The following is a 14,947-nucleotide window of genomic DNA, read 5'->3' on the forward strand; positions in this document are numbered from 1 at the left end:
AAATCAAGACCACTGCAATCTTTGCCAACTGCTCATCACAGGTGTTCCAGGGACAACTCAGGCAAGGTGTGGGCGGGGTCTGATGAGGCATGGGCGGGGCCTGGGCGGGGCTTGCCTGGCCCAGCCTCCCTCTGCACCCGGCCAAAACTGCCATTCCCCAGCAGCCAATCAGCACCTAGCACGGGCCACTGCCCGCCATGCCGTTAGTTCGGTGCCACGTGCAGAGCAGTTTACTCCTTGAAGTCAGTGTCCATCCGCCCTGAAAAAAGAGGACCCTTCTATTTCCACTGCCCCCCCAGGCCCTTCAATCGCCCAGAGTGGACAGCGAGGTAAGAGCGAACCCAGCGGCTCTGCGCGATCGAGAGGCACACGAATCCATTTGGGCCGGCATCGTGGCTCAAAGTCCCAAGTCCCGGCGCGGAGGAATCTGGTGTGAGAAAACCGTTGGCTGCGCCGCGTAACTGTTGGTGTGGTCCCGGCGTCCGCTAGCTTGGGGAGGTCGTGAGTGCGTAGCTGTGGACCGGCGCCGGCACGGTTGTTACCCTCGGGCTGCGGCCTGCGGGCCTGGTGAGGCCGCGGCCCTGCGGCGGGGCGTCCTCCACCGCGGTCGTTTAGCCTGTGCTGAGTGCTGTATCGCTCTGCAGTCAGTGGGCACGGGTGGGGGCGGGGAAGCCAGCGGGATCGGGAGAAGGACTGGGGACCGCGGCGGGCAGCCTTGGGGCGCGGGAGGATCCGCTGCATGTTTGGTGTGGACACTAGTGTCTTTGCCCCTGGGGTGGATGTCCACTTGACCTGGATGTCCTTTGTAGCTGGTGTGGTGCCTTTGAGCACCGGCTGGGTTTCTCACCTCCAGGTGATGGATGGGAGTGGCTTGTGGTCCAGCCTGGGGCATGTTGAAGTGGGGAGTATACAGCTGAGTCCAGCTCGTAGCAGTGCACCCGGGTATGGGGTCGACCCGCGGGGTCTGGCTTTGACGCTGTGGGTAGCGCACTCCAGGGCCCTCGGGCTCAGTGATCATCAGAACCACCTGCAGCCTGGTGAACAGGGCTTCTCTTTTGGGGCTGGGAGTGGGACCCCCATTCCAATTTGCATTTCAGTCGGGTGCTAGGTATTGCCAGTCCAGGAGCACGCTCTGAGAACTACTGCAGTAATTTTTAAAGAAATTCCTTATTGGGGTGGCAGTTCAGCTTATTACTAGGTTTTTACAACATATGCACACAGACTGCGAGGTTGCCAAGCTTTGGGCTTAGGTACAAAGGACTAGACTGATTAGCAGCCTTGTCTAGAGGAGCTCTTGAAATGTGTGTGTGAGAGGGAGGAGGAACTGCTTACCCATGAAATGTGGTAGTTGCTGTAATATATATGCAAACAGCTTGGTACAGGAAGGTGGACGAGATGGCCTTTGGGCTGATCCTTAAAGGATAAGCTGAATTCTTCCATTTCAGGGAGGAGAGTAAGGTGCTTTAGCTAAGGATGTGTGCGCCCTGGGACAGAGTGCATCAAGGAATTTATCATAGCTGGAGCGTGGAGGAAAGTAGTGTTTGCTGGAGTCTGAAGCAGAGATCTCCAGATTTGATTCAGTTGACCATCAGTAAGAGACTTGGGCATATACGCCTGTGTGTTCTGTGCATGAGTTATGTATATATGCATACATGCTTCGCTGCTCAATCATGTCAGACTCTGAGACCCCATGGACTGTATGTAGCCCACCAGGTTCTTCTGCCCTAGGAATTATCCCAGCTAGAATACTGAAGTAGGTTGCCATTTCCTCCTCCAGGGGATTTTCCTGACTCAGGGATCAAACCCACGTCTCCTGGGGCTCCTGCATTGGCTGGCGAATTCTTCACCACTGAGCCACCTGGGGAGGCCCAAGTTATGTATGTATAGCAATTGTTATAATATAGTAAATTCAGAATACTTTATAATGGCATTAAAAATTAGTTCTAATATTCTGGTTTCTCAGCAGATTATATTGTGTAACCTGCTTTGGAAATTGCTGATTAGATCATTAAAGTTTTTACAGGTATGTGAGCTAATGTATTTTTAGTCTTTTAGTGTATGATAAAGAGGTCTTTAAAAGTGTAGTGTCATTAAATTTGTCTTTCTAGGAAGATTGCTATGGAACAAAAATGTTTAGAAGCTGAGAAAACTCAGAAAAGGCTTATCCTGACTTAAAGCAGAATGATTTAATTGTAAATAATCTGCCCCTCTTTAGAACCTTAGGTAGTCTCTCTGAATTGAATGTCAAATCCAAGCTCATTACCCTTCAGCCACAATGGGCGTCTTTTAGTCCTGCAGATGAGCCAAGCTCTCAACACATAGTCACGAGCTGTTCACTCTTGTCTGAAGAGTGGTCCCACCTAACCTTCCAATTCCTAGTCCTCCTGCATCTCACTTTAAATGTTAGCTTTGTCGCTGACAGACCTCTTCAGTATGTAAATTAGTTCCTGCTTTCCTCTTTGTAAGAACATTCTTCTTTGTTCCTCGTTAAACTTAAATATTTGTAGTTATGATTTTTTTTCTGCTGATTCCACAAGGGCTCACATGTGTTGAATGCTCATGGTATGTCAGGCACTTTGTGCTCTATGTGTGTTCGCATTGAGTTGTTCTCAGTTGATCTGTGTGGTATAGGTTGTTATTGACTATTTTACAAATAAAGACGTGAATCACAGGTTATGTGATTTGCTCAAGGTCACTTATGTGAAGAAGAGCCAGTCTGGCTCTGATAATAACCTGATGATACTGCTTTCTACCCTATAGTTGGGGGTGACTGGGTGGAGAACCTTTTATACATGATAATGTATTTGATGCCTGACAGATCCTGGCTTATATTAGGTACTCATTTACAGGGTGCCATTGAAAAAAATGTGGGGAATTGTTGATCATGTGTGGTAGGAGCAGTAAAGGAGTAGTTTGGAGATGAATGACTGTTTCCTTAGAGACAGAGTGGATGCCACTCATCAAGAATGAAATTATGGGACATAAATGATGTGGTTTTGATTAAGCTGCATGCAACTGTGGGATGATCCAGGAAGATACAGTAGTGTAATGTATAAGAATTATTTAAAGGGCCTGGCATAAAGTTTACCCTAAGAGCCCTGTTTCATAGGTTACATATCTAGATGTGAAAGAACTATTCACCAATATCTTGTCTTTTTCTAATGAATTGAGTTGAAAGATGACATACTACATGAAAATAAGTCTACTTCAGGGCTGCCGCCTAGTACAGGAGCCCTTAAGTTTGCTGAAGGTGGGGATATTGCCTTAAGAGGATAGGAAACTATGTGATTACCCAGGAGCTTATTGTAGAATCTTAACCAAATCAGTTTAAAGATAGCGTTGTAGAAACACTCAAATGTAATTGCAAACATTGAGTATTGTCTTCATGATTATTTCCTCTTAAGAAAAAGGAAAATGACTGGGCGAGCCAGAGCGAGAGCGAGAGGAAGGGCCCGTGGTCAGGAGATGGTGCAGCATGTGGGCGCCTCTGCGGTGAGTGTGGCACTCTTGTCTCACTGCGGGGAGGGTCCTTGAGATACAAACTGGCTAAGCCTTCATCAGCCTAGGCTGTCAAATTAAATGTAAAAACTGTGTCCTGTGAAGGAGGTAGGAACTGAACAGGGAAAATCGGGTTCTATGTCATGTTCTAGGGTGTTGGAAGCTGGTTCTTAACTTCACTTGGTAACCCTTCTTGAAGAAATTTCTTCCTAAGCATAAGATATTTGATTACTAGTTTAGATCAGTTTGGTTGAATGCCTTAGATTTGTTTGACTAGTTATTTCCTCTGATGTCTTTGACCTCTTGACACAAAAAGAATGCTTTATTTGCATATAACTGCAGAGTCAGCAGCCTGGTTACATTCAGTCTCGACCTCAGCAGCCGCCTGCAGAGGGGGAATTAGTTGGCCGTGGACGACTGAGAGGAACAGTAGGAGCAACAGCGAAGTCTCAAGGTGAAGGGAGAGGGAAAGGGCTTCTCGTGTGTGTGTCCGTGCGCTCAGCAGTAGATGTGGAGCAGTTACCAAAACTCTGCTTAAAGGAAAAGGAGTCCCAGCCTCTCCCTCAGGCTGTGCAGCCTGCCACTGATTGCAGTGTTTCAGGATTTCTTTTCTTGGAAACAAAAAGAGCAAACACTAGAGCCCCACACGAGCTTTCACAAAGCAGGTAAATTCTAAACTGATTATAAATGCGCTTATTATGCATTAATCAATTTAGAACATTCTCTTGGCTTCTTTAGTGGTTTTATCAAAGCTGTACCAACTTTAGTGTTTGTAACTTTGACTTAGAAAATATATTTTCACATGTGTGGTATTGGTTCATCCTGTTTCTCAGATGCAGAAACTGAGGTCAAAGTTGTGACAGCCAGTAGAGTCAGAACGCCTGTTCTGACTCCAAAATTGTGCTTTTTCCCTGCATTGTTGCAAAAACTAATTTTTTGGATGCTTGGTATAAGATTCTAATACAGTTACTAAGTTTGGTTTTAGAATTGGAAAAAAAACAGACTCATATATATATACATAGAGAGTTAATGTAGTGACAATGGCTTTTAAAACCCTGGAATTGGCACGGGAAATGGGCAATAAAAGTGTTGATGCAAATGGAAAACTTGAGAACAAAGCTGGTTCCTTGCTTTATGCCTTGCACCACAATATGACCAAATATTTAGTCATCACAGATGAAATCCATGAAATTTAAAAAACATGAATAAATCTAAGATGAACTTGAAGTACGAATTGAACTATGACAGATACTGTCAGTGTCAAGAGACAACTTGGAAACTTACTGAAATTAGAGAACAGCTCATCTTTCTGATACACAGAGGAGTCTTAAGAATCTGTGATGGCAAAGTGGACAAAGGAAAGGGCAAATCATTGAAAAGTGCAAAGGGCAGTGAAAATGCTAAGCCTTACCATTAAGTTTAAATTAAACTGGAGCATTTTTTAATCTAGTTATCCTCCATTTTATTTTTTGCCAGCTTTGGCAATTTTAAAACTGGAACTGTGTTCCATGTAGGATTGTACTCACTTTTGGATGGCGTTTGTAATGTGTAGCAGCATTACACTTTTAGTAGCAGTTATGTTCGTGGTAATTTATCCAGACACTGAATATGATTGTGTATCCACACACTTACATGATTGTGTAAGACTGTTAAGTACATACAAGACCCCAAAACTGGAAAAACCTATTCGGTAAGGGTAGAACCTGCTGTACTTTAATAACAGTGGAGTACCATTTAGCCATTTTCAAAAATGTAAAAACTTGACTGAAATGAAAAATGAAAACAAGTTGTAAAACAGCTTTGTATTTTTAGTAAATATGTGGTCAGTTGCTAAGTCGTGTCTGACTCTTTCTGATCCCATGGACTAAAGCCCACAGGCTCTTCTGTCGGCAGGATTTTTCAGGCAAGAATACTGGAGTGGGTTGCTGTTCCAGGGATTGAACCCGCTTTTCCTGCATTCCAGGCAGATTCTTTTATCACTGAGCCATTGGGGAAACCTCAGTGGGCTACATGATGTTTTAATTTTTAAGGTCCTTGATTACAATTCATTCATGGGAATTAATCTCCGACTCAATGGACATGGGTTTGGGTGGACTCCGGGAGTTGGTGGTGGACAGGGAGGACTGGCATGCTGCGGTTCATGGGGTCGCAAAGAGTCAGACACGACTGAGCGACTGAACTGAACTGATCGAATCACTTTCCCTGAATGTCTCAATCTTTTTTTAAAAAATTACCCATTTAATCCAAAAAGTGAACAGAGATACAATCTGTTCTATTAGAATAAATATATCACATTATAAATGTTTCTGATAATAGAAACATAAGGTTGCATGAGTTTCAAATATATAAGCCGAGTAAGAATTCTGTATCCAGCATTATAGCAGGATATATATCCTCCAACTAAATACCTTTAATGTACTATATTTTTAAAATACCTTTTAAAATTGGCTGATCTGGCAAGATAGTTGGAAAATCTTCAGAGGCCGAAAACGACAAGAATAAATCCAGAGTGGGAATCAAGTGCTGAAACCAGTGACTCCATAAAAAACCTCCAGGTCACTTGCTTTTATTATATTTTCCCTAAACATTCTCTGTATTGATCTTCACTAATATATTTTTTTTAACAATGACTCATGAATTCAATGAAACTCAGTTCCCTACCTATATAAAGGTATATACTTTTAAAGATAAGGGCCATTGTGAGGATTCAGTGATACTCAGGGTAATGCAAAGCCCTGTTTTACTGTCTTTCCCTGCTCTTGTAAGTATTATATCTGAAAAATGCTTCTCACAGTAAGCATTCTAGTATCCACTGTGTTTTAGAAATTAAAATGACAGCCTTAACAGATTTATCACTAATGAGACATTAAGACCTTGAGTTTTCACTGATACGGTGACATGGGAGGACTCTTAAATAGACCAATAGCATGATTTGTGTTTTTAATAAATCATTCTGACTGCTGCATGGAAGGGAAGCAAAGTTTCCAGTTGTATCCCTTTTTAAAAATATTTATTTATGTAATTAGAGGCTAATTACAATATTGTGGTGGTTTTTACCATACACTGACATGAATCAGCCACAGGTGTGCATGTGTCCCCCTGTCCAAAACCCCTTCCCATCCCATCCCTCTGGGTTGTCATGGTGCACCAACTTTGAGTGCCCTGATGCATGCCAACTTTGTATGCATCGAAGTTAGACTGGTCATCTGTTTCATATATGGTAATATACATGTTTCAATACTATTTTCTCAAATCATCCTACCCTCACCTTCTCCCACAGAGTCCAAAAGTCTGTTGTTTACATCTGTCTCTTTTGCTGTCTTGCATATAGGGTTGTTGTTACCATCTTTCTAAATTCCATATATATGTGTTAATATACTGTATTGGTGTTTTTCTTTCTGACTTACTTCACTGTGTAGTAGGCTCCAGTTTCATCCACCTCATTAGAACTTACTCAGATATATTCTTTTTTATAGCTGAGTAATATTCCATTGTGTATATGTACCACAACTTTCTTATCCATTCGTCTACTGAGGACATCTAGGTTGCTTCCATGTCCTAGTTATTGTCAACAGTGCTGCAGTGAACATTGAAGTACACATGTCTCTTTCAGTTCTGGTTTCCTTGGTGTGTATGCCCAGCAGTGGGATTGCTGGGTTGTATGGCAGTTCTTTTTCCAGTTTTTTAAGGAATCTCCACAGTGTTCTCCATAGTGGCTGTACTAGTTTGCATTCCCACCAACAGTGTAAGAGGGTTCCCTTTTCTCCATCCTCTCCAGCATTTATTGTTTGTTAACTTTTGCATAGCAGCCATTCTGACTGGCGTGAGATGGTACCTCATTGTGGTTTTGATTTGCATTTCTCTGATAATGAGTGATGTTGAGCATCTTTTCATGTGTTTGTTAGCCATCTGTCTTGTTTGGAGAAATGTCTGTTTGGTTCTTTGGCCCATTTTATGATTGGGTCATTTATTTTTCTGGTATTTTGCTGCATAAACTGCTTGTATATTTTGGAGATTAATTCTTTGTCAGTTGTTTTGTTTCCTATTATTTTCTTCCATTCTGAAGGCTGCCTTTTCACCTTGCTTATAGTTTCCTTCATTGTGAAAAAGCTTTTAATTTACTTAGTTCCCACTTGTTTATTTTTGCTTTTATTTCCATTACTCTGGGAGGTGGGTCATAGAGGATCCTGCTGTGGTTTATGTCAGAGAGTGTTCTGCCTCTGTTTTCCTCTAGTTTTATAGTTTCTGGTCTTACATTTAGATCTTTAACCCATTTTGAGTTTATTTTTGTCTATGGTGTTAGAAAGTGTTCCAGTTTCATTCTTTTACAGGTGGTTGACCAGTTTTCCCAGCACCAGTTGTTAAAGAGATAGTCTTTTTTCCATTGTATATTTTTGCCTCCTTTGTCAAAGACAAGGTGTCCATAGGTGTGTGCATTCACCTCTGGACTTTGTTTTGTTCCACCGATCTATGTTTCTGTCTTTGTGCCAGTACCACACTGTCTTGGTAGCTGCAGCTTTGCAGTGTGGTCCGAAGTCAGGCAGGTTGATTCCTCCAGTTCCATTCTTCTTTCTCCAGTTGTATCCCTTTTAAAACATCTTTTAGATTGATAGTTAATCAAAGTTTGACTAAAGTATTAATAGTAGCAGTACTAAATGTGGAGAGGGGAGCAGACTTCATTATTGTTTATTTTCAGAAACTTGCAGTTAGGTTTTCATTTCCATAACTAACATTTTTTCAAGAGAAACTCAAATTTTTCAGAGAAGAATTCAAATTAAGCATTTATGACCAGTTGTTGCTATCAGATTAGATTCCGTATACCTGATCTTTGTTAGTGTGGACGCCTTAAGCAGAAAGTCTTTAGTATAAAAAGTTCACCAGGGGTTTATTCAGTGGCTGAGTCATGTCTGACTTCTGCAACCCCAGGAAGTGTAGCCTGCCAGCTTCCTCTGTCCGTATAATTTCCCAGGCAAGAATACTGGAGTGGGTTGCCATTTCCTTCTCCAGGGGATCTCGCCGATGCGTCTCCTGCATTGGCAAGTGGATTCTTTACCACTGAACCACCAGGGAAGCCGCCAGATACTGAAAGATTTTAAAATGTAGAGACACAGACAGACACTAAGAGGGGTACGGGGGGCGGGGCTGGGGGTGGGATAAGCTGAGATTGAGGTTGGCATGTGTGTCCTACTGTGTATGGAACAGATAATGAGAAATGAGAGCCTGCCATAGAGCACTGGGAACTCCGTGCTCCGTGGGGACAAGGAGGGAGGGGGTGTGTGTGCACATAGAGCGGATTCACTTTTCTGTACGGCAGAAGCTAGCTCAGCGTTGTAAAGCAACTCAATTCCAATTAAAAAAAACTAAGGTAAAAAAGGCTTAAAAGTAGAGCCCCTGAAAATCTTGAGGCACAAGAACCAGCATATTTAGCAGTACTTTTAAAGTGCTTTATAAATGAAGTTCTTACTTAAAACTTACCACATTCCAGTAAAAATTTGTTATCATCAATTTTTCAGGTGTAGAAATTGAAGCTCATATTAAAATAACTTGTTTACAAGATATATCAGGAGCTGATATATTTTGTGTAAGCTACATTACTTCTCTTTGAGAAGCTGGCAATTCTAAGCTAATTTTAGCTTTTGTTATTAGAAGAGAACTAGTCTCTCTTATCTTTTTGTTCTCCCAAGTCCATGACTTCTGTCACTAAGACTTATGTTTTGCTCAGAATGTCTGCTTGGGCTCCCTCTTGCCATCACATCCAGATTTCAGGCAAGACTGGCAGCTAGGGGCGTGGAGAGTATAAAAGCCAACTATTAATACCCTTAAGGTGCTTTACCAGAAGTTTCATCCAATAATTTCTGCAAAAGTCTCTTAGGCCATCCTTACATGCAAGGAAGGTAGAAATTTTAGTCTATTAGGTATGTGTGTGCACTCAGTCACTCAATTGTGTCCCACTCTTTGTGACCACATATACTGTAGCCTACCAGGCTCCTCTGTCCACAGAATTTCCCAGGCAAGAATACTGGAGAGGATGCCATTTCCTACTTCAGGGAACCTTTGCGGCTTAGGGATCAAACCCTTGCCTCCTGCATTGGCAGGCAGATTCTTTACCACTGTGCCACCTGGGAATCCCCTATTAGGTGTGTTACTTCCTAAATAAACTTTTAAAATAAGAAGGAAATATTGTTTATTGTGTAGTCAGTAGTCTCTGCTACACAAGGTAACATGCATGTTAACTGAAAGCTAGAATTTAACACTTGTCTGTAGCTTGTATTCGTTCTTTGGTCCACATCATACTAGTTACATGAAGTGTACTTCATTATATATTTTATATAAATTAAAAGACTTAATAATTTGGATATTTTAACCACAGTTTTTGCAAGTAACCATGTACTAATAGTTAACCTACCCCAGTAGATGTGTATCATGGTCACAGGATATGCATAGGCTCATCCCATCCATTCTGCTGGCTTTTAAGGGAATTGGTGAGGAAATCGCATTTTAAACTTCAACATTTTCTAATTCAGGTAGCCCATTTAAATTTTATAAACTGCCAATTCTTACTGCTATAATTACATCATAAAAGTTGTGAAAAATACTGATACTAAGGCCCTTAGGTGGTATTATACCTACAGACAGAAAAATAATTACCCAATCAGCAAATGTATTTTCCTAAGTTCTTGGATCAGTCCAGTCATCTTGATCTTGTAAAGGTATATATGTCCTGTGAGGGAGCTGAGTTTGCCTTGGGTAGTGATAAGAATGGCTTCATGGAAGAGGTTCTAGCTGAGAAGTTACTCTTTGGTTGGCAGATACCTAAAACATCCTGACAGGATTGTACACACTATCTTTAACACCACAGGGGCCTTTGGATTCCATGCCTTAGTGTACTTTGGGAATTGCATTTGTCATGTTGCCTATTACTTAGATGTATTTTTTTCTTTGTTATTCTTTTTTTTTTTTTTTTAAAAAGAACTCCAGATATCTGCTGGATTCCAGGAGTTATCATTAGCAGAGAGAGGAGGTCGTCGTAGAGACTTTCATGATCTTGGTGTGAATACAAGACAGAACCTAGATCATGTGAAAGAATCAAAAACAGGTAGGTTAATCGTTAAGAATAAGTTTCATGAGATTACTTTTCAAGTACACAGGACAGTAAATTGAAGCACTTTCACTTAAGTATTTATTTGTGTGATGAATTGCTCTGCTGAAAGAGCATGTTTGTTCAAAGACTTTGCATGAGTACTTTTTCCATTTTCCTCTCCTCTTTGGTTTTGAAATAGGTCATAGATGTTTTCAGCTGCACTGCAATGTTTTGATACATATCACATAGATCACTTTTCTCTTTTAAAACTTTTTGCTATAAAGATTTCATTGGTTCAGTTGTCAATTACTTTAGTCTAGGGATAATTCTTTTCTGAATGGGTGCTTCTAGTAATTTATGTAATTAGAATAGTAATCCCCAAAGTCAGATGTCTAAGAACTTGTGTTGTCTGCTGCTCTTAGCCCTTTGCTTACAGAACTGCATTTCCTTGGCATGACAGTGAAGATTTCAAGGAAGCATAAACTTGATATATCATTAATTGAATGTGACTTAACTTTTACAGGTTCTTCAGGTATTATCGTAAGGCTGAGCACTAACCATTTCCGATTGACATCCCGTCCCCAATGGGCCTTATATCAGTATCACATTGACTATAATCCGTTGATGGAAGCCCGAAGACTCCGCTCAGCTCTTCTTTTTCAACATGAGGATTTAATTGGAAGGTGTCATGCTTTTGATGGAACGATATTATTTTTACCTAAAAGACTACAGCACAAGGTTATTTCAGTTGTTGGAATGGGGAGAGGGAAATGGGGATTTCCACCTCAAAGCCAAACTGCAACATTCTAGGGCAGCTTTAGAGAAACCCCAGTGGCTCCTGTCTGTTAGGATTTATAATGCCCCCAAATGGGGTTTTGGCGTAATTGTATCATTCTCAGATCTACCTGAGTGACTTAATCATTACAATCAAGTAGTAATAAGGCACTTAAAATCATTTTCTCATACCCATTCTATCACTTCTCATAGCCATTCTTTTTTTTTTTTAACTTTTCTAAATTTTCATGAGCTTGATCTTGATGGCTCAGATTGTTGCCTTATTCAACAGGCTTCTGTGATTGGGCTTATTTTAACAAAAGTTTGGTTTTCCACCACTCTGGCTTCAGGTTACTGAAGTTTTTAGTCAGACTCGAAATGGAGAGCATGTGAGGATAACAATCACCCTGACAAATGAACTCCCACCTACGTCACCAACTTGTTTGCAGTTCTATAATATTATTTTCAGGAGGTATGTTAGTGTTTTTAATATTTTAATAAGAAATTTTAAACATAGAAGTTGAAAGGCATGTACAGTAAGTACTTGAATACTCAGTACCTAGATTTGACAGTGATTGGTTAAGATCATTGGGTTACTCTTGAGTTTTAATCATTTTTAGGTGTGATATACTGATACAAATCTCATTTATTTGCTTTAAGCAAGTGTCACGTCTTTCACTTCCTTATTTGTGTTGAGATTAGATCTTTTAAATCCTATTTGAGCTTATATTAAGAACACACAGCCTCTCAGAGGTCTGTCACTAACCTTACATTCCTTCTCTCCCACAGTGGGTACCAATTCAGAAAACAGGGCAGGATTTAGGTCTATTCAGGTTTACTTCTTCCATCATAGGACATATACTGCACGCTCTAGAATTTGCTTTCAGTGTGGATACTCTTTTTTTTTTCCAAATCCAAAATTAGGACACATGTTTTATGAAGACTGACCTCTATCCCCCTGCTGAGTGGGAAGCAACCTGGATGAGACTGAAATTGGTATGAGAATAGTGAGACATAATACTGGGGTTTGTAATTTACCCTTTTAAGGTGGTCATAAGATACCTGCTGCTGATTCATCTTGGTAGATATTTACTTGAGTTAAGGTAATAGGAGATTGACTTTTTTGTAAATGATGGGTTGGCAAACTTTTTTTTTTTGCAAAGGGCCAGATAGTAAACATTTTAGGTTTTGCAGGCCATATTTGTATCTCAGCCATTCTACTTTGCTGTTGAAGCAGAAAAGCAGTCATTGAGCATATATGATCGTGGCTGTGTTCCAGTGATGGACACTTTACTGATGGACACTGAAACTGGAATTTCGTATAATTCATGCATCTTTATGCATTATTACAGTTTTGATTTTTTTCTAGACCTTTAAAAGCTGTTTAAAAAAAATAGCTCTTAGGCCATACAAAAACCAGCAGGTAGGCTGGATTTGGCCCACCTACAAGCCATAGTTTGCCAACCTCTGTTGTAAGCAATGTGCCATTCTAATTGTATTATGGGATACTTATCAGTAGTCATTATTCTGACTTTTCAAATTCTAGGCTTTTGAAGATCATGAACTTGCAACAAATTGGACGGAATTACTATAACCCAAGTGACCCAATTGATATTCCAAATCATAGGTTTGTATAAATTGGGAAGTTTCTATTTCATAGGTTTAATTGCAGGCTTTGAAAGTGATGCTCTATTTTGAAATGATCAGATTTTCTATGGCTGTTAGCGGTACCCATCACATTAAATGAACATTTAACTTGGTTTGAACAATAAAGGAGACATCCCAGAATACGTGGAGCTTTAAAGATCATATGATATTTACTTGTCACAGGGAAAAAGCATAGAGTTTTCAACACAAAGTTTATATTTGCTCTTCAGTTGCTCAGTCATGTCTGACTCTTTGCAGCCCCATAGACTGCAGCATGCCAGGCTTCCTTGTCCATCACCAGCTCCTGGAGCTTACTCAAACTCATGTCTGTTGAGTTGGTGATGCCATCCAACCATCTCATCCTCTGTCATCCCCTTCTCCTGCCTTCAGTCTTTCCCAGCATCATGGTCTTTTCCAGTGAATCAGCTCTTCACATCAGGTGGCCAAAGTATTGGAGCTTCAGTTTCAGCATCAGTCCTTACAATGAATATTCAGAACTGATTTCGTTTAGGATTGACTGGTTTGATCTCCTTGCTGTCCAAGGGACTCTCAAGAGTCTTCTCCAACACCATAGTTTAAAAGCATCAGTTTTTCAGCGCTCAGCTTTCTTTATGGTCCATCTCTCACATCTCTACATGCTTACACATCCATACATACACATATTTGCTCTTAGGCAACAAAAGCTCATCACCTAACGATGATTGCTTCAAAAGTCACTGCAGTATATCAGGATATACACTCAGATGGTTTAGGTTTATTTATAATAATTGTAGATATTTTCAATTAGATTTTTCAAGTTTTTAGATCAATATAAAAATTTAGTAAAGTTAGTGTATTAATTTAAAATGGAAATTATAATGTTATTATGAAATAACATTCGTTATTGGAGATCTTAAAAAAGCTCAGTATTTATCTGGAAAAGATAAACTATAAAGGATAAAAATAAGTAAATTTGCTGAAAGACTTGTCCTCTTGGCCTAGCTAGCACAGGTGAAAGCAGCTGGTTATGCCCAGCACACTGGGACAGTCCTAGGTGTTGCTCTGTGGCCTTCACTCTCTTTGACAGGTTGGTGATTTGGCCTGGCTTCACCACTTCCATTCTTCAGTATGAAAACAACATCATGCTCTGCACTGATGTCAGTCACAAAGTCCTCCGAAGTGAAACCGTTTTAGATTTCATGTTCAACTTGTTGCATCAAATCGAAGAGCACAAATTTCAAGAACAAGTGTCTAAGGAACTGATTGGTTTAATTGTTCTCACCAAGTAAGACTTTTTAAGAATGCAAAGTAATTTTACAAGTCTTAAGATGTTTTGGCTTTCTAGTCCTAAAATGTTAGTTGGAAAGTAGGGTTTAAGATTGAGAGGTGAGGGTAGCACAGAAATGGGAGGGAAACTTACAACCTCTCTTAAGACTTAAAAGTTTTGGGGGAATATACTCATATGAAAAGGAGAAATACCAATTATTTCTATCCTTTTTGGTTATAACTTTATTTTCTAATATTAGTTACATCCCCATCCTTCTAGCATCAGTTCAGTTCAGGTTCTCAGTCGTGTCCAACTCTGTAACCCCATAGACAGCAGCACACCAGGCTTCACAGAAATTTTTTTCCCTGTTTCTATACTATCGCACATCACCAAATGATTGAAATTTTATTTTTTAGAAAGTGTATGTTGTCTAGTTTTTTCTTTTTAATAACATTCCTACGTGTTTTAATCAAATATTGACAAATCTCAACTGGTCATAGGTATAACAACAAAACATACAGAGTAGATGATATTGACTGGGACCAGAATCCAAAGAGTACGTTTAAGAAAGCAGATGGCTCTGAAGTCAGCTTCTTAGAGTACTACAGGAAGGTAAGACATTAATATTGATTTTTATCTTTTTAAAGTGAATTGCTTAGACCTTAGGAGAAATCTGAAATACCGTCAGTAAAATTTTCTAA

At 40.2% G+C, this 14,947-nt stretch overlaps 1 protein-coding gene across 12 annotated transcripts in view; it reads left to right on the top strand.

The window, feature by feature from the left end:
* Positions 1-498: 498 nt before the first annotated feature.
* The window catches only part of PIWIL1 (piwi like RNA-mediated gene silencing 1), a 34,987-nt gene continuing 20,538 nt past the window's right edge, over positions 499-14,947 (top strand). For 4 of the 12 annotated variants that reach the window (XM_061142116.1, XM_061142119.1, XM_061142122.1 and 1 more), the window contains exons 1-11: positions 499-567; positions 1,778-1,877; positions 1,967-2,023; positions 3,405-3,492; positions 3,841-3,952; positions 10,469-10,594; positions 11,103-11,317; positions 11,704-11,825; positions 12,900-12,980; positions 14,067-14,264; positions 14,747-14,858. In XM_061142116.1, the coding sequence (XP_060998099.1) occupies positions 3,415-3,492; positions 3,841-3,952; positions 10,469-10,594; positions 11,103-11,317; positions 11,704-11,825; positions 12,900-12,980; positions 14,067-14,264; positions 14,747-14,858 (1,044 nt within the window). In that variant the 5' untranslated portion in view covers positions 499-567; positions 1,778-1,877; positions 1,967-2,023; positions 3,405-3,414. Of the gene's footprint in view, positions 568-1,690; positions 1,878-1,963; positions 2,024-3,404; positions 3,493-3,840; positions 3,953-10,468; positions 10,595-11,102; positions 11,318-11,701; positions 11,826-12,277; positions 12,350-12,899; positions 12,981-14,066; positions 14,265-14,746; positions 14,859-14,947 lie in introns of those variants that run through there. The other 8 variants (XM_061142118.1, XM_061142121.1, XM_061142120.1 and 5 more) reach the window with 8 other exon arrangements.

Source organism: Dama dama, chromosome 5 (genome assembly GCF_033118175.1).
Source record: "Dama dama isolate Ldn47 chromosome 5, ASM3311817v1, whole genome shotgun sequence".
NCBI classification, from domain to species: domain Eukaryota; kingdom Metazoa; phylum Chordata; class Mammalia; order Artiodactyla; family Cervidae; genus Dama; species Dama dama.